This window comes from Drosophila arizonae, chromosome 2 (genome assembly GCF_054131065.1).
Source record: "Drosophila arizonae isolate 15081-1271.41 chromosome 2, UAZ_ARI_1.0, whole genome shotgun sequence".
Lineage (NCBI taxonomy): Eukaryota > Metazoa > Arthropoda > Insecta > Diptera > Drosophilidae > Drosophila > Drosophila arizonae.
Genome location: NC_142922.1, coordinates 19,126,976 through 19,148,540, shown reverse-complemented (window position 1 = coordinate 19,148,540; position 21,565 = coordinate 19,126,976). Strand labels below are relative to the sequence as shown.

Here is a 21,565-nt window from a genome sequence, read left to right as displayed (position 1 = left end):
TGATAGCTCCTCCCAAATGATGTCTATACTCTAATCATATATATGAGATATATAGTATATGTATATATGTATTTATATGTCTACATGTGCAACCAAGTCATTGTTAACTAACTCAACAAAATCGTGAAATACATTGAATGTGATATTTGTAAGAAAAGTGACTCAACGACTCTTTAACTGCCTAGCAGCTGAAGACTTTAATTATTAGTTTTTAATTGGCTTTAGCTGTCATTAGTTACAGCATCAATCAGCTTCAGTTCTCCCTCTTCCTGCTGCTGCTGATGCTGATGCTGTGTTGCATCGAGCTTGGCCAGAACACGCTTTGAGCGCATTATATGAAATTTGCGCATGGTCTCCAGTTGCGCCAGTGTCAGTTGCATGTTGTGCTTGCGTTGAGCGTGCAATCGCAATCTGCATCAAAGGAGAGATTAAAATTCATTAGATGGACAGGCAGGAATTACAAAGCCAAACGAGACTGGTACTAACTTGTAACGAGCCGGAAATCCTTGCTGGCAGACGTTGCACTCGAAGGGCATTTCGGTGTGGGTGCACTCGTGATTACGCAGTGCCGATGACGAGGTAAATAGTTTGCCACAGCCGGCAAACTCGCACTGGAAACGTGCGCTGCTGTGTCGCACCTGCTGATGGATATTCAGGTGGGAGCGCTGCGCGAACTTGCGATCGCATTGATCGCAATCGAAGGGAAAGAAGCCATTGTGATAGCGCATGTGTATTTCAAGACCTTTGGCTATGGCGAACACTTTGCCACAGATACCGCACATCCTGCCGGACTTTTTGTGCTGTGTGTCCACATGAACTTTTAGCGCCTGCTTGGTGAGATAAAAGCGATCGCAGGCGTTGCACTGGAAGTGCGGACGATCCGAGAGATGTATCAGCTGATGCTTCAACATATGCGAATGATTCCGGAAGACTTTCTGGCAGAATTCACAGTTAAAAGGACCCGAATAACGTTGACGCGGTACAACATCGTTGACACTCGTGCAAACTATCGTTGGGGCAGAGTCTACAGTATCAATTTCACTGATTTCTTGCTCTACTGGCTCTTCCAGTTCTACTTCATTTATGGTATCCTCTTCCACAGGCATTACATGTACCAATTCATCTATGTCAGCTTCATCGATCTGTTCCTCGCTATGTACGATAGATTGCATATTTTGCAGCTGCTTGTTGGCCTGTGCAGCCTTTTTATGGAAGTCATAGGCCCATTGTAGCTCTACGCCGCAGTGCTTGCATAATGTATGAGGCTCATGCTCGCTGCATTCTCGCAGATTATTCTTTGTGCATATTTCATAGCAATCGTAATATGTAAGCTGAGCTTCCTCATCATATATGAGATTCATATCTAGCATCTGAGCACGATGCGGCTGCTCAAGGCAAATGCGACAGCAGTAGCGTAAATCTTCAATTACAATTTCAGCAATAGAGACAGTCATTCTGATTTTAAACTAAATCCACTACGCGGGGTTTTTATTGAAATTATAATCAAACTTTGCGGCAAAGGAGACCAAACACAGCACAATTAGCGATGGTACAAGAGGAAACTTACAGAAGAAGATATTGAAAAATGAATATCGATAGGTTAATATCGCATTATGGCCACTACAATTCATTGTATGAAGGAAAACAAAAGAAGCGAATAATTGGGAAATATAATAGAAAAAACATCAATTTAAACAAGGACATCATTAATTACTGGTATGAGTAATTGGTGTTTAGTATTGGTCAAAAATTTGACTTGACTTTGAAGGCTTTGTAACTTCCATCACGGCCTTTGCTCACTAACGATAACTCGTAAAGAGCAGTTGTTATTTGTGGTAACACTGGCACCGGCTTATGTTTTGGCATTCAATCGGCGATTTAAATCCTCGTTCAGCCTCGTAAGAACCATTATGGATGTTGAGCCTATTACAACCGTAAGCCCTGATTTGGAACATCCAGACGATGCCCAATACATATGGTTACCCATTTTGGTGTTGGTGGGAGTAGTTCTGCTTGCTGGTTTGGTAAAGTTCATTTTAATTTTGTTATCTCTCTTGCTATTTGTACAACTGCGTTTTCCTTATTTGCATATGCGATACAACCTACTACTTGAAGGTATATGTCATGTCACGTAGCCGCCGCTCATTCAATTTCATATGCTTCAAGCGACGTAATGCCACTCGCAATGGCTACACAAATGTTGACGACGACGACTCAGATGTATCCATGGCTGGGGCAGACGAACCAAATGCAATTACCAGTCTGCTCGATGCACGCTTGCATATCGAACCTGTAAGTAACTAATTAACTAATTGTCTAACTTACACATCAACAATGTATATATGTATATATTTAGGTACAGCGTACAGGTAGCTATGCCCAATCAAATCAAGCGTATCTGGATGCAAACGATATTGCGTTGCGTGTCTAATTAAGTACCAAAATTAGGAAATGCAGAAGTAAGAAAGACTAAACTCTAGCTTAGATTAGAGTATACACTTTTATTTTATTGTCTATGTTATCAGTTTGCCTTTGATATCAGCATAAGTTATGTCTAAATGTTCCACAGACCTTTTGTACATTCACTATAAAATATGTGCCTATTTAAGCTGTTAATCAGCAGCATTTGCAGCGCTCAATAAACGCGTTGTTAGATCGTAAAAGCCAAAGAAAAACGCCCCGCCCAGTGTTATCCACAGAACGCGGGGTACAATGCCGGCAAACAAACTGGAATAATATATATAGGAATAAATATTTATATTAAGTCAGCATATGAAAACCAATTTTATTTACCCGCTTATGCCGCGTTCTTTATAAATGCCATGCAGTACAGCTGGTATGCTACGACGTCGCAACAGACTTTCCCGATCTGCAAGCATTATTCTCGTTTTGACGACATCCAGCGGCGTTGTTAGCCCAGCCGCAATGCCACCCGCAACGGCGCCACAGAGAGCCACCGTGAAGGGTGACGAATCAAAGCCAGTTACTGGCGTCCATTGCAGCTTAAAATATTCCCACAGTGGAAACTGTATTAAGCTGAAAGGAATTTCACGCATAATCGTCGAACCAAATCCACGATAGAGACCACGACGTAGGCCTTCAGTGCGGTAGGCGCGCACTAAGATCTGAAGCGCAGTCTGATGCTGTTTGTGGCCCAAAAGTGTTTGGGAACGTTGCTTGGCAATTTCAACAGGTACACGAATGAGGCAGGCGAGCTATGTATATCGAAAGTAATTTATGAGAATAATAAAGTTGTCTTCCTAACTTTAGCTACTTACAACTTCGGCGCTGGACGCAGCGGACATATGCACATAAGGTGAATCTTTGGTGTTGCTCGCATAGCTCAGCAGTTGCTTGCCACACTCGTAGGCGCAGAAGAATAGAGCGGCAGTAGGTGCGCTGCCAGCAGCCGCTGGGGCCAATCCTTTGTAAATGCCGCGGAAGCCACCGGAGCGCCAGAAGCCCAACTCGCTTTGTAGGCGCGTCTTAACTGTATCAATGGGAAACAGTGCTATGTCCACCACAAAACCCGCCACGCCGCCAGCCTAAAGAAGTGTATGCCACCATACGTACATAAAAAATTGCATTTTAATTGCACATTTGAAAACTTACAACGAGCGCGTGTAAAAATGTTATCTTTGAGACCGGCTCCTGCATATCGATTTGCGCCGGAAGTGCGGCGGGCGCTAATTCCGCAGCCATTTGCCACTATAATGTCTATTAATTGTTTATTCTACGACCACATGCTGCAGCCAAATTGTTTTAATTCAAAAACAAACTCTAAATGCGTGTGGTTGTTAACGTAACAGCAATTTAATGAAATAATATGGGTGCACACCGAAGACTTTATACGCTTCAAAATACATAGTGACTGAATTTATAAATGTCACGATAGAAAATGTAGAATGAATGTTTGTTTTAGCTAAAAAGTAGACTTTTATATTTTCGAGCTATATATTAAAAATAAATTATTTAAATTTTACAAATTTACATAAGAAGCGAATGTAAGAGTTGCAAAGTTTGCAATGCAAACCTAATGAGAGGAATACTATTCCCTAATGTTTTAAGGAGATTTATGACGTCACGGCTGTATGCCAGTGCTGCCAATCGATAGCTTAATTGTTTACACATCGATATTTTTTAATTTGTGTTTAATCGAAAATAATATCGCTTGATAAACATATGATTTTGCGTTTTGGCCGTGGCTACAGAAATCAAATAAGAAAAGGGTTGATCAGCTTTGTAAGGGGCACTTGGAAAATATTATAACGAAACATGGCTATTCGATTAACTCAGAAACTGCTGCAAGCCCAGGTGCCCTTCCTAACACGAGTAAGTTAGAAAGCAAATTACAGATACATAGTTGGCCAACTGAGCGGTTGGCAATTGCAAATTACATAATGCGTTGGGACTAGAGAATGGATAAAAAGTCAAAGATAAATTTCATTTAATATGTCATTTACAGGGATATCCCCTGCTGGTGACCAAGGAAAAAACTGAAGACGTGGCACACACCAAATCGGCTTTGCAAAAGAAAGTAACGGTACGTTTTTGAGGTTATACAAATAGTGTATATGTATTAGTAAACGCATCTGATACTGCTTCTCCAATAGGACACGGATATACCCTCGGCGCAATATGGTGGCCGTCATGGGGTCACTATGCTGCCCGGCGGTGGCATCGGACCCGAATTGATGGGCTATGTTCGTGAGATCTTCAGATATTGTGGTGCTCCCATTGATTTTGAGGTAATCGACATTGATCCCTCCACCGAGGGCAATGATGATCTGGACTATGCTATTACCTCTATTAAGCGTAATGGCGTGGCACTCAAGGGTAATATTGAGACAAAATCGCAAAGTTTAAGCGAAGTCTCCCGCAATGTGGCTATCCGCAATGAGCTTGATCTCTACGTGAATGTGGTGCACTGCAAGTCATATCCAGGCATTCCTGCGCGCCACAAGGACGTCGATGTTGTGCTCATCCGCCAGAACACGGATGGTGAGTATGCCATGTTGGAGCATGAGTCTGTGCGCGGCGTTGTGGAGAGCATGAAGGTGGTTACTGTAGACAATGCCGAGCGTGTGGCACGCTATGCCTTCGAATATGCGCGTCAGAACAATCGCAAACGCGTGACAACCATCCACAAGGCAAACATCATGAAGCTGTCGGACGGTCTGTTCCTGGAAGTAGCCAATCGTGTGCACAAGGACTATCCCGAGCTGGAGCATAACAACATGATTATTGACAACACTTGCATGCAGGCTGTCTCGAACCCCCACCAGTTCGATGTCATGAATATGACTAACTTGTATGGCACAATTGTGTCGAACGTGATTTGTGGACTGATTGGCGGCGCTGGTCTAATCTCTGGACGCAACTATGGCGATCACGTGAGCTACATATATACGGTAGTATAGTTATGAATTTTGATTGAAATTTGATTTCCTTTTAGTATGCCGTCTTTGAGCCTGGCACCCGTAACACAGGCACTGCCATTGCCGGCAAGAATATAGCCAATCCCGTGGCCATGATCAATGCCAGCATTGATATGTTGAATCATTTGGGCCACAAGGAGCATGCGCAGGTTATCTATGACGCTACCTACCAGACAATTGTTAACGATGCTATTCGCACGCCAGGTTTGTTGAGCATGTGTGAACATGAGTTCCGCTTTACGCACAGACGTCGATTTTCATATTTAACACATATATATTTAACTTGTTTCCTTGTAGATCTCGGCGGAACTCACAGCAGCACCGATGTGGTTGAGAACATTCTCAAGATCTTGAGTGCCAAGCGTGTGAATTGGTAAAATAATTGACTTGCATTAAATATTTAAGCATATTTGTTTTTGAAAGTGCGAGTGATGCTCGTTTCCGTTGGCGTTCTTTTATTGCTGTATTTAGTTTTATAGCGAGTATACATAACATATCTGTGTACCATCTTTTCGCTTGTCCTCTTTACTTCACTGTTACACAGTCTGTCGATATTTTATTTGGTATTATATAAGTATTTTGTGCTCTTTTGTATTATTTTTCCCACTTCAACTTGAACAGAACTGTAAGTGTTATAAATAAGTTTGTAACCCGTTCTCGTTAAAACTGTTATAATCCTAATTTGTTCCTAACCCAAAACACAAACACCCAAAATTTACTAATTTTTTTATAATTTGTTTTGCTTAATCCTGATTTATTTATATTTATATTTTTTTTCTAAACCTATTGTAAGTAGTTCTTCCCGTAGTGCCCACAACACATAAACACACACACACCTCACTGAAACACTCTCCGTCTACAATATTCTTTTTTCTCTCTGAATGTATATCAAGAAGTATTATATGTACAAATCTAACCGAAAAATTTACATCTATTTTTCTACTCCCCAAACAAACAAAAATATCCATGCTTAATCGTTCCACAGGCCACATGGAAAATTTTTCACCCAGTCTTAGGTATCCTATCCGAATACGCAAGCTAAAGCCCTACTAAACAGCAAAAATAATAATAAAACCAAAAAATAAAATAAAATCTTATAATAAATTTGATATTAACCCAACTAAGCCAATCAGAACCAAAAACAATTGTTAAAAACTATTTCATCTTCAAAGCCAATGCATAAAGTGTTTATTGTGATGTCAATAAATATTGTTAGAAGCAATCCATTTATTTATTTAATGTGGTCAAAACATTATCGCTGCTTTACCAATTGAAAACAAACAAATCTCCCCGCCCCGGCTATGTGTTATGTGTTCTGTGCACCTCCGACGCTCAAAGGGTTTACTGCAGGTAATATGCATTCTGTTTGCGAAATATTCATAATTATAAGTGCGCCTACTTTTATCTGAAATTGTCTAATTCATCTTGTTTCTTCTATTTCACAGAGCTTCTTTCGACTCAGTTATGCTTTGAACTACTTCGACTCTTTTAAACTTTGTTGACCCAATTTGGCAAGAGCACAATCCTTAAGCGAAAAGAAAAATACAGCAAAAAACTCCCTTCTGCAATATTGTCAAATTTGAAGTGTACAGTGAAGCCATAGAATTGTATATTATAGACACGACTATAAGAATATTAAATTAAATTCAAGCAAAATGTATTATTCTGTTCGAATATTTATTAAAAAATTGAAAAAATTCTATCAATATGCGTTTTCATTGTGAACCAGATGGAGAAAGGTGTGCTGCACTAATAATATAAAACAGAAAATTCTAAATTACAAATTACTTTGTCATTTTTGTTTTAAAAATATCCCATGTATGAGGTATGAGACTAATCTAATAAGAATGAAGTATAACATAAGTTAAGCATATTCAATTCGATGAAATGGAAAATTAAATGGATCCTGAATTATAAGCCATGAAACTAAATAACTATGATTAAAATACCAAGTATACGCAGCTAAATATATGCGTCCGGCGAACAAGGGTTAAGAGACCGCTAGCTACAAACATTTAGCCTACACGAACAAGGGTTAAATTAGATATCAACAATGGCAACCGTTGAGCGTATTGAAGGCTGACAGAGTTTTCAATCTATGCCGATGTACGGTAAGGATTAGTAAACATACCAAAATATGTGCTATTTTAGTAGAGTATTAACATCTAACAGAGGACAAAGACCCTATGCGTGATAATTGGCTTCCCAAAAATCTATACTAGACACTATAGACGACCGGCAAACGTGGGTTAACAAAATACCTCTTAGATTTACTAAATGCATAGCTTCATAAAGTGTACACAATCGGATAATAATACAAACACATTAACAATTGCTAGTTTCGGTCACTTTATATCAGAAATTTGTGTTTTATTTAACCTTAAAAAAACGACGACAAATAAATCAAGAGACCTCCACATAGGCAGATGCCCCGCTTAGAATCGCAGCTTCTGGAAGAACCACTTGTTCTTGCCCTCCTTGTACACCGACTCGAATTTGACGCGAGTCTGGAAACGATGCGTCTTGCGCTTGACGGGATCCTTCAGGTCCTTGGGCGACAATTTCTCAAAGCTGATGTCGTGCGCTGTGTAGCGGGTGGGCATCAGATGATTGTAGTTCAGGCTCTTCAGGAAAGGCTTGATCTTGGACTTCTTCTTCAACTTGTTCTTGCCCATCTTCTTGGTCACCTTACGAGGGTACCTGTCGATGCCGGCAACGAGTGCATGACCGAAGGGCTTCTCCGGCGTGCCATCATCGGAAGTCTTCACAATGATAGCCTTGCGGCCGGCGTAACGTCCACTGAGGACGATTACGATCTTGCCCTGTTTCATAATTTTCCTCATCTTGGCGGCTGTGCGTGTTTGAAAAAGACCCAATCCATTATGTTGTTGTTGATAGTAGGCATCGACGTCGACGACAGCAGCGAGCGTGCATGTAATGTAAATATAAGAGAAATGCAAGGAATTAGCACAAAATCACTTATTCGTCTTCAATTACGCTTTCAATTATATATTGCTCGCCAATTATTTGCACTAGCATTTGGCTTTTATAATATTTTTATCTGAGACTTTTGTTTTGATTGGCTGCTTTGGCTATTATTTTTGCTAAATAACTATCGACCGTTTAACAATATTGATATGTTGGCATTAGTGGCACAATTATCAGTCTTTTAACGCTGTTTATATTTGGCGTTGTTTGGTAAAACCACTAAATTTAAACGATTTTATTTTATATATAATTTTTACGCGAACTTACAGGTCTGTTCGCTGACCGGAAAAGAAAGAAAAGATTGACAGCTACTCTGACAGCTGGCAGCACTGTCGGCGTTGCCACACCGGACGCAAGTATTATCGGCAATGATCTGGTAGCACTCAAAAACGCGGGAAGGTATACCCAACAGTTGTTAAACAGTTCACAAATTTGAAACAATTAAACCGGTTTACAAAATGATTTAAAAATGTACACCGATTGCTAAGGTGTAGCAAATAATTTATTATATTTTTACAAAAACAGAACATATAAGAAATTTAACTTAAAGACAATAACTTAATGAAAATATTTTCGCATAATTAACCATTTGTAATATTTATACGGATAGAAATAGTATAAATATATATAGTACAACAAGATGTTTGCATACAATCAGTTACGATAGACCATTATGATGCTAACCCTATCCAAGCGGTTTTTAATGTCGTAGCGACTTCCTGAAAGAGATATGTTTGAAGAAATGTTATTAATTATTATTTGTATGATTTACGATCGACTGCAACACGAAGATAGAAGTAGAAAGATGGAAAAATACAAAATTGAAAATTTTAAGTGCTTACCCTTTTTAATTTCTATCGTGTCGCCCGTGTACAATATGTCATGGCAGGTTTCTTCCGACTCCGGGCTAACTATTTCAAATTCGAAGTTGCCATGAAGAGCCACAAAACGCTAAAGTTAAAATATTATGTATGAATGTTTGTTGATACATTATATAATTATATTATGACGAACCAATGTGTTGGTCTTGGCCCGCTTCATTCCCCGCTGCTGCAGTGGCTGGAAGCGCATATAGCCCATAGAATACCGATCTTCAGTGTGATAAAAGGCATACTCGATCCCATCAATGTTCGAGAAGTGCAGATTGGCTGCTCGTGCTGCAAGCAAAAGATATAATTTTACAAAATAGTTATTTATATATATAAATGATAGTTTGGTAGACGGAGAACTCACAGACAGACATTGAATCAGTCTTTGTCTCGGTGACATCGGAATTATCTGGTGGCAGCTCGCGTGCACCGCATAACCAGGACATTAGCGTTTCCGATGAAGGATCGTGCGACTGATTAGGAAGTGGAGAAGCGCCTGGCTGGTCAGGTATCGGCATTGCGTCGTCTTCGTGCTCCTCCGCTGTTTGTTCAATTGCAGTTGCAGCTGGCTGCCTCTTTTTCTTCTTTTCCTTATCTTTTGTTTCTTTATTTGGTTCAGTGCTGTCGGCCGGCGTCTTTTTTTTGTGTCCCCGCTTTTTGGGCACAGGCGCTGGTTCAACTAAATTAATTACCGCTTCCGCCTCTGGTTCTACGGGCTCGTCTTCCTCTGTTATGTAGTTAAGTCTGGTGATGCCTGAAATTGCGTCCGAAGTGCTCAACACATTGTTCTGATGTTTATCCTGATGCGGCTGCTGCTGTTTCGTGCGTTTGTTGTTATTGGGAGCAGCTGTACTACGTGGCGTGCTGGCAGACAGCGGTGGTTTATTTATCATGGAACAGCCTCCATCAGCAGTTGAAGCGGTTCGCTTTTTGGGCTTCTTGGCCGATGACTTCTTTGGTGGATCTATCATCTTGCGCATAAACTGGAAGGGATCGCTAATGCTGTGCACCCAGGTATTGCACAGCGGCACCTGACCACGTCTGGAACGACGGACGCCAGCTGATGAAATTGAGTATGCATTAATGGATTGGCCTAGTCATTTGCCAGTAGTTTACTTACTCGAGTTGGCATCGTCATCCCGCTCATCCGGCGGAAGAGTGGCGTCACCCACCGTAATGAGCAGCTGTTTCTCCAATCGACTCTTTTTGTTTGCCTTGCTTCGTGGCGCTGGAGCTGTTGGCTTCTTGAATACATCTTCTGGCGGTGCTGGCTCTATCAGCTGAAGGGGCTCGTCGTGATGCAGCTCCTGCTGCTCCAGATGTGGTGCCTCCATCTGCATTTGACCTTTCACTTTTCGTTTAAGATGCTTCGACTGCTCTTTTTCCTGTCGCACTTTTTCTTTTTCTAGCTCCTCCTCCTCTCTTGGCTGTTGCTCTATATGTTCTTGATGCTGTTGCTCCTTCTTTTCTTTTTCTTCCTCTTGTTGTCGCTTGTGTTGTTCCTCCAGCTGTTTTACCTGCTGTTCTCTGGCTTCATTCTCTTGTTGCTTCTTTTGCTCATTTCCTTTCTTTTCCTTTTCCTGTATATACATCAGCTCTCTTTGCTGCCTTTCAATCTCCTTTTCTAGTTTCTTCTTGTTTTCATTCTCCATTTGCTGTTTCTCACGCAACTCTCTTTCCTGTTGCTCCTTCTTCTTTGGTTTTTCTCCTTTGCTTTGCTGATTCTCCTCCTGCTTCTCCTGGAGATCTATCTGCTCTATCTGTGGCTGGACTTCTGACTTTTTCAGTTGCCTGCTAGTTCTCAGCCTCATGGATCGTTGGGCGAACGAGCTGCTGCTTGGTTTGTCATTAGCCACAATCTCCTCAATGCAAACTTCTTCCAGAATGGAATGGATTTGATGTGTTTCATTGACGAACTGGGCTGGCGGCAAGAGTTGTTGCTCTTGTTCCTTATTCTCCTCCTCTATATCCGTTTCGGCATTGTCACTAAAATGGTATGGAGGTGGTACAGGCTCTATTACTTGCGACTGCCGATTTTCCCTTTGTCTGGACCTGGATTTGCGAAATTGTGAGGGTGGCGTGCACACAGTCAGCAATTCATCTTCACTCTGTTGATATAAATGTTATGAAACTATGCATTTTTTTTAGATTAGTTGATATAGCACCTACCATTGGCGGCTCATGACGTCTGGAACGCAGTCGTCGGGTCCTCTGCTGCGGCGGCAAAGAATTGTCCCTGAAGTCAGCAGGAGGCGCCGCTGGCGACATGGATGGTAGCTCAAAGGTTTGCTGTGAGTGAAGAATTCGAGCTTAAATAATAATTTTATTAAGAAATCAAAACCTTACCCTGAGGGTTTCACGCCTCTTATGGGAGCGTTGAGCCTGCACCACGAAACTATTCTCTTGACGTTCCAAGGTGTTGTCTCTGAAGTCCATGGGAGGCACCGCTGGCGATTGCATTAAAGACGCTGCAGGCACTGTGTCATCCTGGGACATCGGTACAGTTGTGAGGAGTGCGTCCTGCTCGGTTTGCTCTTCCAGATTGCGCCGCAATATTTCCCATTCAATGTGCTGATCCAGCAGCATTTGCTGCTTCTCCTGCTCAGTGGACTGCTGTCGATGACCATTCACTGGACGGTGTCTGCCCAAGGAGTTCCGCTTGCGCAAATCTAAGATCTCGTAATTGCTCATGCGTGCCAGCTCGTAGGCAAACTGCTCCCCATTGATAGCCGGCTGGGAGGGCTTGTTAAGCACCGTTTGGCGCGGCTTGTGTTGATCGCGTTTGCGTGAATTGCTTGAGCGGGACTGATGTAAGTCAAGCAGCTGCATAGAGTTGTCCACGCGTTGCACACGACTGCGTAAGCTACGTTGCCTGTTGTTGTTGCCAGTGGCTGCTGCCAGATTTAAGGGTACTCGACTTGACTGCCGCTCTTCTTCGCTATCATCGTCCGTCATGATGTCCTCCAACTTCTGCACAGCAACCGGGCTGCAAGAAGTTTGCATGCTGCGATTAGCCACCGTCGTACTTGGAGCCGGTTTCACTTGAACTGCTGCATCCACTGGTGCAGCAGCTGGTATTGCACTAGCTGCAATAGCATTAGCTGCCTGAGCATTAGCTGCGAGCATCGAGTTTATGGGTACAACCACAAAGGGCGTCACTAAAGCGTTGTTGGCCAAGTTTTGTAGTATTGGCTGCGGTTGTGTTTCGGGCACAATATATTCCGGATTTGGTAGTGTGTGCGATAAAGCACGTGCCGGTGTATCAGGAGCTAATATCTTCAGCCGGGCTGCCGATAGTTCAGCTTGTTCTCTGTATTGTGCAAGGCGACTTCGTGCTTGTCTCAGTGATGCATTCGATATGGAGGCGTTCTGGGTGCCCTTTATCGACGGAGACAACAGCAGCTGTCCAGGCTCGGGGCCCATTTCAATGGTATAGGTGCGTCGCTGGTTGTTGCAATCGGGTGACGATGAACGCTGTGATGATAGCCTGACAGAGTGATTGGAAGCTTGTGATAGTTGCTCATCGCGTTGTTCCTTCTGAAACTTTGCTTGGGGTGACTCTTCTGGCTTGGCTGTGTCTTTCTTCTCAGAGGCTGGCGTGCTGCTCACGGTCGGTTCCTGTTAGGGTACATTAGTTAACAGGATGCCTCTCAAATTACAAAGAGATTCATGGGAACTTACGAAATTCGAACTGAGCTTCGACAAATTATTGAATTCATTTAGCAAATCGCGACGACCACAACTCCGCGATCGTCTTTGTATGGCCACACGACGTAAACGATCCGAGCCCGGTACATGAATCCCACTGCGTCGTGTTAGGGATCTGCGAGGTGACGTTAGACAAAGACCAGATGCAGAGGCATTGGACGCTGGACATCCATCAGTACGTGCAGGTGATGTAGGTGGACACTCTTGTGTTTCTGAAACAATCGGACATGGTGTTCCCCTATTGTGATCAATTGGGGCTGAGGCTTGGTTTGTTATCTCACGTAATGGGTGCTCCTTATTTTCAGCTGATATTGCGTCTTTTGGAGATGCTGGTTGCTGTTTCGGTGGAAGTTTTATCAAGTCAACATCAAAATCGAAAGACAAATCCGCATCGCACATAAGTAAAGGGCCATTGTTTGCCGGTTTTGGTGCTGTCTTAAGCTTAAGAAAAGCAGTCAGCCGATCTGCGTAGGTTTCGCTCTCGTTCAAAATGTCTTCAAGTTCGCGCAATGTATTATCACTGACTTTAGGCCTGAAAACAAATAAACATAACGATTATTTTCATTTTAAAGTAGCATGTTTCATTTAACTCACATTTTAATATTTTTTTTTCTATTTGTAAATATGTTTTATTTTATTTTCCTTTTCGCGTTTTAAAAGGCTCGGCAGGCTACAACAAAATGATGCGCGCAGCTCAGAAATGTCGTTGTGCAACACTGAAAACGGTTGGAAGTATTTTATTTGTATATACTGCTGTTAGAATCCCTAATATTTCGATAAAAGTGCTGATGTCCGTACAGTTATATTCCTCTAAAGTTTCTTTAAGATAAGCCTGAAATGTGCAATTATTTCAATAATGGATCTCCACTAAAAATGAATACATTTATGAGAGATGGTGGCTGTTTTAAAATACGTGTAACTGTAGTTACTAATTTTAAACATTGCAGTCACCGATACGGTAGCACCACGCAGAAGCATGGCCTTCTGCGTTCGCTATGCGTAACAGTTGAGCAACAGCTGAGTGATTTAATCAAATCAGTGTCATATTGATAACAAAATATATAATTTTATTAATAGCTATTTGTTTACAAAATGACTATATACTAATCATTGCAACTAATGTTCTATTACTTGCGTTATTTTTTTTTTTTGATTTTTTTTTAGTTTTCATAATAGAAATGCTCAGTTCTACGTCTTCTTTTTTATAATCTTAAAAGTATTCCGTCGATTAATGACATAGCTGAGGGCAGCAGCGATTGTTGTTACGCCTGTTAAATACCAAAGTCCATGCAAGGCTGGATGGTCTGTTTAAGTAAAAAATGAGAATAATAACTGAATAAACCCGAATTTTATGTATTACCCTACCTATATAACTCCATATAGGTGCGCCCAGACTAATACCAATTGTGGCTAGCTGTACACCTGTGTTAACCTTGCTGATGAATGTAGGTTCCAATTGGGCGGTCACATGGGTGGCATCAAAGTAGCGCGAAAACGTTTTCTGCAAAGGAACATTTGGCGTTGAGTAGTAGAGATAAGGCCATAAAGGAATACATATGCTTACTGGTGGCGGAAGACTAATATAGCGTATAACAAAGCCAGCGGCAATTAGGAACACATCACGAAATACAACAACCCCAGTCAGCCACATGGGTAATAGCTCGCTGTAGCACAACGATATGACCAAGGATCCCATTAGCAGCTTGTCGGCCATGGGATCCAAAAAGGAGCCAGCTTTGCTAGCCTGCGACGGCCAGCGACGCGCAATCTGACCATCGAGCTGAGAAAGAGTATATATGGATAAAGTTTATATCTATATAAGATACTGTTGAGTACTCACCAGATCTGTAATGCCGGCGAAGACGAGTAGACTCATGCCTAGCGTATAATCGCCCTGAACTATAACGTAGCCAATATAGGGCGAAAGTATGGCGCGGCTGATGGTCAACATATTAGGTATGGTCATGATATTTTCACGCTCCTCGCGTATCTCGACAATCTTCTCCCTAACGCGCTCCTGCACCTTGTGACGTGCCTCACGTATATCATCTACCAGGAAGTTCTTGCGCTCAATAAACTCTGCACGCTGCTTATCGATGACGCCCTGGAGCAAATCCCTGCCTTGGAGTGTGCGCAGATGGAGCGATTGCTTTTTGGCGTCCGCATAAAGCCGCAGTCTAGCCACATCCCAATTGCGACGCTGATTGATATCCAAAAAAGAGATACGTATGAAGCCGGTAGCAGCGACATAACGATTTAGACAGTTTACAAAACTGCTGCCTCCCACGCCGAGCACATGCTTCAATGTGGTGGCTGCCCCATGATGCAGTCCGCCGGCGCTGAGCGGGCGGTGCATTTGCCGGAACACAATGGCGGGCAGCATTTTGTTGGCTTGTCGGCTAACAATTCAACAAATTGAACGGAATTGCGATATGTATGAACTGCAGAAAAAAAAACAAGATCGTGTTTATATTTGTTCGGCCTTGAACGAGGTAGGCAAATGACACTCCATGTTTGGATTCATACCATTTGTTGTCTGCGGGCAACCAAAGTAGGTGGTGGGAAGTACAAACACAGCTGGTGTGTACGTATTACTGGTCAAAATTACATTAAATAAAATTTTTAACAATAATTTAATCAATCAAATGTTTTTATTACACAAGCAGAAGGTTGCCACGTTATTTACAAATGCTGCCATCTGTTTGTTGTATCTTATAGTGGCAGCACTGCGATAGCATCGTCTGTCAATTGGCGCGAAAATTTCGAATGAAGGGACTGTTTAAATTTTCACCTTAAAAGATTTTCCACTTTACACTTGTATTTTTTTCACATATTTTATTTGTTATTTTTATTTTTCTCAAAAAGCAAGTGAATCAAAGTAAAATTTGTTTTTCATTTATCCAGTGGACAGCACAACTTGCCGCAAGGTAGCTTTCCTTCTCAGTCATTTAATTGGATGAAATTTAATTATGCTCTCAGCTATCGACAGAGGCACAGAGAAGAAGTAAACTCCTTCGATATGCAAATGAAGTCTTTGTAAATGTTTATTACTTTATATAAACTTAAATAGCTGCCATGGCCAAGGTTATGTCCTTCGCCTTAATTTGATCTACACGACCGTGACTAATGAATTAAGTGAAAGTAGCATAAAGAATCTGTGCGGTCGCTAATGAGTTGCAAGGACGAGGCTGGCACAGCTGCTCATGTATTTAAACATCATCAAGCGGTATTTTTACCCCCAATGAAATGTGTTACAGTAAAGCAAATACAGTATGTTAAATATTTAACATGCAGCTGCACTCTTGTACATTTTGCTCAATTAAAAATCAGAGAGCAGCGCGAAATGACATCCATTAAATATTAATACAATATGGCATCACCGTTGGCGCTGCTTCCGCTGATGACACGCTTCTGGCTGCCTTTTAAGTTCATAATTACGACAAGGACAAGGCGACAAAAGTAGAATGCCAAAAGAAATTGCATGCCTTGAGGCCTTGCCAGACAGTTGAGTAGCTCTCTCGCTCTAGCTGACCCCGACAGCATTAAAATGGATGTGCAACAGCAACGGTAATAACGACAACTACAGCAGCGCCAACAACAATGTCAGGGCATGTCGGCCATTATGTTGTGTGGACAAAAGCATGTTAATTTTTGACATCCCGTAATTTCAGTCACTGTCAGTGAGTAGCTTGAAGTCAGCTATTGACAGTGGAAGTGAGTGAGAGAAAGAGCGCGAGAGATACTGTAGTTAGAACAGGTAGGTAGGTAAGGTAAGTATAGTATATACATATATAATACATTTATACATATATATATATATATAGTGCAGCATAGAGAGTTTCGTATTCAATATAGTACTATCTATATACCCTAAGCCCATTGGAATTGGGAAGTATCTATGGAGTATACTGAGTGCACATCGGTCATTGCTTAGGGTATATTCCAGTCGGGCTCACCTAAACTAGAGCTGTCTTCCATGTTGAATTTTTTTTTGAAAATAGCTTTTCCTTTGTGAGAGCAATTTCCTGTCTACTTTGTACGCATAACTTTGACCGTTGATTGACTTAATATTATTTTTACAATTTTTTCTTGCTTCATTAATCAAAAGCAATTTGCCGGACATTTCAGCAGCTGCCACCTGCCAGCCAAGATGCTGAAAATGTCAGCAACAGTAAAAATTTCCGCCATTTTGCATAGCCATCGCCAATGAAAGTATGTGTGTGTGTGTGTTGCTAATTAACTGTATATATTAAGTGGCCATAAAGGCAGAGGTCACAGAGCACTTTAGTCTATTTTAATGTTGTTCCACAAATGGCGGGCGTGATCGACTTGGACAATGAGCCATGAGCATTAAGTATTGTGCATTGGCCATTAGCCTGGCAGCTGCTTTGTGTCCTAAATGATTTACTTTAACGCTTTTAAGGCCGTCAATAAAAGCAAAGCCTCTACTCTCCTGCACCACATTTGTGTGTATTTAATTTAATTAAATACACTTAACTTTGGCCTGACGCTCTCAGCTCTTGGCTCTCGACTGCATGGTTAATGCGGTCCTAGCCCAGTATAAATTCTGGCCAAACCACATTTGCTGTAAATTATTTGCGGCCCAAGCTGGAAAATTGGTCAAGTGGCCTTTTAGATTTATGTGGCTGAACAACTAAATCAAAAATCTGCAAATTTAACTTGCCATGCTGCTGACCAAACTGCACCTTTCGTCAGGTGTTTTGCGAGCGCCCACACAAATCACAAACCAATGACGGCTAATTAGAGTGAAAAATAACAGAAGCAGCAGCTGGAGCAGCAGCAGCAGGAGCAGGAGCAGCAGCAGTAGGAGCAGTGCCACAAAAGTGTAACAATGACTTTCCTCCACAATGAATTCTCAACTATTTTCCCACTGCTGCCCGCTTTTGTTCAAAGTTATCAAGCGCAAGTGCCGGCAAACTTTTGGTCCATATTCTTGTGTGGAAGGCGTGGCTGGGGCCGTCGGCTGTACACAATTTAAAAGGAGATTAAACCGCAGCTGCCTTGGTCGCCATGTGGGCCATTCACAGTGGCGCCTCCTTGCGCAACATCAAAAGACGCCACAGCCCCAAAAACTTTCCAGCCACACCAGGGACACGTAGGGCACCCACTAGAGCTGGCGGGACGTTGGCGATTTCTCTGGCGACACTTGTCGAAAGTTACGCGTAATTACGACCAAATCAGAGAGAGACCAAGAGGCAGAGAGAGAGAGAAAGAAAGAGAGAGAGGGGAGAGAGACAGATAGTTACAGGGCGTTAGGGGCGTGGCAGTCAGTCAAAGTGGCACCATGCTGCGGGCCTTGGTTTAGTTTATGTTAGCTACTCTACCCTACACAGAAGTCGGCATATTTGCTGATAAGGCAAATGGCTTCAACTGCTCATATATTATATTTTTTCTTAGTTTATTTGTTTAGAAACAGAAATTTGGAAGTGTATAATTATTTTATTTTATTTAATTTTTTTTTTAATAAGTAAAGTTTAAAATAAGTATACATTTTAAAATTACTATGAACCTAATTTTAGATATATTTAGGATTCACTCATCGGTAGAAAAAAAGGCTTTTTTTATGCAAATTAACTTTAATTTACTCATTGCTTATTATTATAAAAAATTTTTACCTTTACCTTTAATAGAGAATCCAATAGAGTAAAAATGCTGTGGGCGACTAAACTAAAAATTACGTCTTTTAAATCCTAATAAACAAATATACAAAATCGCATATTTTTATCTCATCAGTTACATCATTTCGCTTCAAATATACAGTGCTTATCATAATTATAGCCCACCCTGCAACTTAAACTTTGAGCCCGTTGTAACAAAATTTTTAAGGTTTTTTAAAAATAAATTTTACAGCACATTATAAGACTGGAGCATGTTCAGTAGATTTGATCAAAATTTTAGTTCAATTTATGGAAAACTAAGAAAGAACCGTTAACTTTTGCTCTGTGCTAGCATTTTTGCTTGCATTTTTGTGTATCATAATTTAAATTTTTGCAAAAAACTTAATTTTAATATTTGCATATTCTATAATATTCTATTATATATTTCTTTTTTTTTTCAATTTATTTAGCTGACGTTGAGAAAATGTTCGCTGTAGCGTATTCAAGTGTCTGCAATGCTCACAGTTTTTCTTTTTGCTGGACCCATTCAAGACAATGGCAAAATGTCGGCCGCTCAAAACTTTGTGCAGGCTGCGCTGATTTCTGGTCTCAAATTGTTTGGCCCATGTTTGACGTCTCGGCTTTTGGTCTATGGCCCAACTAGGTTCAGCTTATTACAAAATTTTAAAGAATTTTCATACATTCATATAACGCTGGTGTGGCATTAATGTGCTTTTAATATAATAAAGAAACACTTAAATGAGGCTTCGACTACAAAGGACACCAAATGAATGAACTGAAGGAGACAATGAACCGGGCGCTGAGAGGCAGACGATCAATCAATTGTTGATAGCTGTGGGGTATCCAAACTATAATAAAATCATTAGGCTGGTAATCCCCAAACGTTTTGCACAACCAAAATCAAAATAAAATCATCAGGCCAGAAATGATGATGAATGGTCCATTCGAACGAACTCGGCTTGGGCATGACAAAATCTTTATTTGGTTTCCTTCTGTTGCGCACGCCAATCTCTTTTTAATAAACAAAAGTACAAACACGCACACACACACATGCACATCCATGCACACCAATCTGATATCTATATGAGGCAAATGATGGTGTTGGCCATGGTCCACTGGCCAATACTCAACAGCCACTGGGAGCAGGCACAATAACAACAGCAGCAACAACAACAGCTGACCCCATGGCATCATTATCAGACAAAACAACTTTCAGTTGGTTCGCCCGCTCTCCGCTATTCGGTAAGAAAAATGAAAATGTTTAACGGGAAAAAATAAAATACTCACGTTTCTCTCCCAGGCGAACGTGATTCAATTTGTTTTGTTGCTTAGAAAACTAAAATAGCAAAAAGTATATAGAAGTATAAAGCCAGCATGGCAAAGCAAAGCTGAGCAAGGCAGCGCAAGACAGGCCAAAGTCAAGCACAGCGGGCTAAAAGCGTTAGCGTGGCGAAAAACGGAAAAATTATAGCAATGGCCAAGCGGCATTAAATGTGGACTTGGACCCGCCAAGGCTGGCCGTGGCGGTCAGCATAAAGAGAATAGCTAAGGCTAAGATCAACGTGTTTTGGGAATAGTTGAATGAGGTGTGTGTAAACAGGGGGCGCAGAGACGAAGAGATGCAGAGGGAGAGAGAGAGAAGGAGAGGCAATGTGTGTGTTAGTGTCAGTGAGTTTGCTGTCTAAACTATGAATGAAAAGCTGCAGCGGAGGTAATGCTGACCAAAAGTAGGCAACGGAAATAACGAGGGGGCAGTTCATAAAGTTGACAAAAAAAATAAAAAAAAAAAAAAACACAAGCTTATGATATCATGTAGGCCATTTAAAGGCTTAGAGCTGAATGCATCAGTCATAGATAATAAGTTTAGGTAAACAGAATTTAATTAAGAAATTAATAGAAATAAAATAAAAGTTACAAAATGTGTACAATTAAAATCAACATTCAAATAGTTAAAAAATAAAGACATGTATTCAGTTGAAATAAAAAATAATAAATAAAAATATTGAAGTAGAAATCATTATTCAATTTGATTATTATATGCTTGAAACAAAAAATTAAACTGAACATAATTAAAATAGATTCAAAGAAGAAACAAATATTAAACTCGAAGCCAATAATCAACTTTTCTTACAAACAAAAAATTGCTAACTTATAATGATTCTCACAAAATTTTCGGAACACATTCTTTCCCACATTCAGAGTTGAAGTACTTCTGGTACAGCCCTCGCATTTCCAAAATGAAGTTAAGTATATGTGGCCGACAAACACGCCCACAGGCGCACATGAAATGCGGCTTGTCTATTGTGCAGACTGTAAGGTCATTTTAAATTAGTTTTTGCTTTTGTTGTTCTCTTTTTCCACTGCTTTCTTACTTTTGCAGTTTCCCTTTTGTTTTTTGGCCATATTTCTTTATTTATTTATTTCTTTGGGACTCTTGCTGCTTTGGGTTTTAGTTGGGTTAGTTGCAAGCTATGTTTGTTAGGGGAATTGCTTATACATCGAGTGTTGCCGTTATGACAATTACGTAACACATTTGCGTGACGTAATGTAGAGGAAACTCAACTCATGCGGCTCTCAACTGGCCACACTTAAGCCGGAACGCTTACTCATGGCAATGCTTCGATTTGGCCAAGACCACAGACCACAGGCAATGACATGCCAATATGCCAGTCTATTTGGTTAGGCGGCAGAGTCATATGTATGTATGTATGTATATGCGTAGGTATCGGTAGTAGTGAGCGCCTTGAAGGGGCACGTGTTCAAGTGTCCGACACAAGTCAACAGCTTCATTTTCGGCTGTGCCGAAAAGCCAAGTCAATGGCAAAATTAATGGTAGTTGAGTTGCGTCTCATCCAATTGTTGACAATTGTTGTGCCATGTCACAATAAGTAATAAGAAAATAGCATTAGCCAAGTGCGTCACA

General features: G+C 41.1%; 7 protein-coding genes and 1 long non-coding RNA gene across 11 annotated transcripts; 3 read left to right on the top strand and 5 right to left on the bottom strand.

The window, feature by feature from the left end:
• Window positions 1-39: 39 nt before the first annotated feature.
• Window positions 40-1,576, bottom strand: LOC108621089 (uncharacterized). The gene is made up of 2 exons (XM_018018230.2): window positions 487-1,576; window positions 40-411 (listed from the first exon to the last, which is right to left on the bottom strand). Exons 1-2 carry the CDS (start codon window positions 1,452-1,454, stop codon window positions 222-224), a joined length of 1,158 nt encoding a protein of 385 aa, XP_017873719.2. The 5' UTR covers window positions 1,455-1,576; the 3' UTR covers window positions 40-221.
• On the top strand, window positions 1,571-2,771 carry LOC108608575 (uncharacterized). Of its 2 annotated transcripts, XM_089462336.1 has the most exons (4): window positions 1,571-1,716; window positions 1,769-2,024; window positions 2,116-2,292; window positions 2,357-2,771. In XM_089462336.1, exons 1-4 carry the CDS (start codon window positions 1,586-1,588, stop codon window positions 2,429-2,431), a joined length of 639 nt encoding a protein of 212 aa, XP_089318462.1. In that variant the 5' UTR covers window positions 1,571-1,585; the 3' UTR covers window positions 2,432-2,771. The 2 variants fall into 2 exon arrangements, with proteins under 2 accessions (XP_089318462.1, XP_017855494.2); XM_018000005.2 differs by having other exon boundaries at window positions 1,627-2,024.
• LOC108621079 (S-adenosylmethionine mitochondrial carrier protein homolog) lies at window positions 2,482-3,753 on the bottom strand. The gene is made up of 4 exons (XM_089462335.1): window positions 3,613-3,753; window positions 3,279-3,545; window positions 2,794-3,215; window positions 2,482-2,727 (listed from the first exon to the last, which is right to left on the bottom strand). The coding sequence occupies exons 1-4, from the start codon at window positions 3,700-3,702 to the stop codon at window positions 2,613-2,615; spliced, it is 894 nt and encodes a 297-aa protein (XP_089318461.1). The 5' UTR covers window positions 3,703-3,753; the 3' UTR covers window positions 2,482-2,612.
• A 366-nt stretch (window positions 3,754-4,119) lies between these two features.
• On the top strand, window positions 4,120-7,140 carry Idh3g (Isocitrate dehydrogenase (NAD(+)) 3 non-catalytic subunit gamma). Of its 2 annotated transcripts, XM_089462320.1 has the most exons (7): window positions 4,120-4,332; window positions 4,466-4,543; window positions 4,614-5,393; window positions 5,456-5,642; window positions 5,736-5,811; window positions 6,424-6,788; window positions 6,884-7,140. In XM_089462320.1, exons 1-6 carry the CDS (start codon window positions 4,276-4,278, stop codon window positions 6,452-6,454), a joined length of 1,209 nt encoding a protein of 402 aa, XP_089318446.1. In that variant the 5' UTR covers window positions 4,120-4,275; the 3' UTR covers window positions 6,455-6,788; window positions 6,884-7,140. The 2 variants fall into 2 exon arrangements, with proteins under 2 accessions (XP_089318446.1, XP_089318447.1); XM_089462321.1 differs by lacking the exon at window positions 6,424-6,788.
• Window positions 7,141-7,770: 630 nt separating this feature from the next.
• RpL27 (ribosomal protein L27) lies at window positions 7,771-8,845 on the bottom strand. Its single transcript, XM_089462337.1, has 2 exons — window positions 8,694-8,845; window positions 7,771-8,289 (listed from the first exon to the last, which is right to left on the bottom strand). Exon 2 carries the CDS (start codon window positions 8,279-8,281, stop codon window positions 7,874-7,876), a length of 408 nt encoding a protein of 135 aa, XP_089318463.1. The 5' UTR covers window positions 8,282-8,289; window positions 8,694-8,845; the 3' UTR covers window positions 7,771-7,873.
• Window positions 8,846-8,910: 65 nt separating this feature from the next.
• LOC149270514 (uncharacterized) lies at window positions 8,911-13,724 on the bottom strand. Of its 2 annotated transcripts, XM_089462316.1 has the most exons (10): window positions 13,598-13,724; window positions 13,285-13,535; window positions 12,977-13,215; window positions 11,642-12,913; window positions 11,465-11,584; window positions 10,416-11,403; window positions 9,660-10,355; window positions 9,441-9,583; window positions 9,269-9,377; window positions 8,911-9,145 (listed from the first exon to the last, which is right to left on the bottom strand). In XM_089462316.1, coding segments are annotated over exons 1-10 (3,885 nt in total). In that variant the 5' UTR covers window positions 13,600-13,724; the 3' UTR covers window positions 8,911-9,080. The 2 variants fall into 2 exon arrangements, with proteins under 2 accessions (XP_089318442.1, XP_089318441.1); XM_089462315.1 differs by having other exon boundaries at window positions 12,977-13,535.
• Window positions 13,725-14,049: 325 nt separating this feature from the next.
• CLS (cardiolipin synthase) lies at window positions 14,050-15,700 on the bottom strand. Its single transcript, XM_089462333.1, has 5 exons — window positions 15,530-15,700; window positions 14,844-15,444; window positions 14,568-14,783; window positions 14,369-14,504; window positions 14,050-14,307 (listed from the first exon to the last, which is right to left on the bottom strand). Exons 2-5 carry the CDS (start codon window positions 15,384-15,386, stop codon window positions 14,192-14,194), a joined length of 1,011 nt encoding a protein of 336 aa, XP_089318459.1. The 5' UTR covers window positions 15,387-15,444; window positions 15,530-15,700; the 3' UTR covers window positions 14,050-14,191.
• A 98-nt stretch (window positions 15,701-15,798) lies between these two features.
• LOC149270512 (uncharacterized) lies at window positions 15,799-20,082 on the top strand. Its single transcript, XR_016268595.1, has 4 exons — window positions 15,799-15,930; window positions 15,983-16,760; window positions 19,092-19,884; window positions 19,943-20,082. It is a non-coding gene; the product is annotated as an uncharacterized LOC149270512 (long non-coding RNA).
• The last annotated feature ends 1,483 nt before the right edge of the window (window positions 20,083-21,565 follow it).

Coding starts and splice junctions, on each gene's coding strand:
- LOC108621089 (XM_018018230.2), bottom strand. CDS start 1,454: ATGACTGTCTCTATTGCTGAAATTGTAATTGAAGATTTACGCTACTGC. Junction 412..486: donor GGATTTCCGGCTCGTTACAA/GTTAGTACCAGT, acceptor CCTTTGATGCAG/ATTGCGATTGCACGCTCAAC.
- LOC108608575 (XM_089462336.1), top strand. CDS start 1,586: ATGAATATCGATAGGTTAATATCGCATTATGGCCACTACAATTCATTG. Junction 2,025..2,115: donor TAGTTCTGCTTGCTGGTTTG/GTAAAGTTCATT, acceptor TACTACTTGAAG/GTATATGTCATGTCACGTAG. Junction 2,293..2,356: donor CACGCTTGCATATCGAACCT/GTAAGTAACTAA, acceptor GTATATATTTAG/GTACAGCGTACAGGTAGCTA.
- LOC108621079 (XM_089462335.1), bottom strand. CDS start 3,702: ATGGCTGCGGAATTAGCGCCCGCCGCACTTCCGGCGCAAATCGATATG. Junction 3,216..3,278: donor CTGCGTCCAGCGCCGAAGTT/GTAAGTAGCTAA, acceptor CGATATACATAG/CTCGCCTGCCTCATTCGTGT. Junction 2,728..2,793: donor AAAGAACGCGGCATAAGCGG/GTAAATAAAATT, acceptor ATATTATTCCAG/TTTGTTTGCCGGCATTGTAC.
- Idh3g (XM_089462320.1), top strand. CDS start 4,276: ATGGCTATTCGATTAACTCAGAAACTGCTGCAAGCCCAGGTGCCCTTC. Junction 4,544..4,613: donor CTTTGCAAAAGAAAGTAACG/GTACGTTTTTGA, acceptor CTTCTCCAATAG/GACACGGATATACCCTCGGC. Junction 5,643..5,735: donor CGATGCTATTCGCACGCCAG/GTTTGTTGAGCA, acceptor GTTTCCTTGTAG/ATCTCGGCGGAACTCACAGC.
- RpL27 (XM_089462337.1), bottom strand. CDS start 8,281: ATGAGGAAAATTATGAAACAGGGCAAGATCGTAATCGTCCTCAGTGGA.
- LOC149270514 (XM_089462315.1), bottom strand. Junction 12,914..12,976: donor CGAAGCTCAGTTCGAATTTC/GTAAGTTCCCAT, acceptor GTACCCTAACAG/GAACCGACCGTGAGCAGCAC. Junction 11,585..11,641: donor AGAGGCGTGAAACCCTCAGG/GTAAGGTTTTGA, acceptor CTTCACTCACAG/CAAACCTTTGAGCTACCATC.
- CLS (XM_089462333.1), bottom strand. CDS start 15,386: ATGCTGCCCGCCATTGTGTTCCGGCAAATGCACCGCCCGCTCAGCGCC. Junction 14,784..14,843: donor TCGCCGGCATTACAGATCTG/GTGAGTACTCAA, acceptor ACTCTTTCTCAG/CTCGATGGTCAGATTGCGCG. Junction 14,505..14,567: donor ATATTAGTCTTCCGCCACCA/GTAAGCATATGT, acceptor GTTCCTTTGCAG/AAAACGTTTTCGCGCTACTT.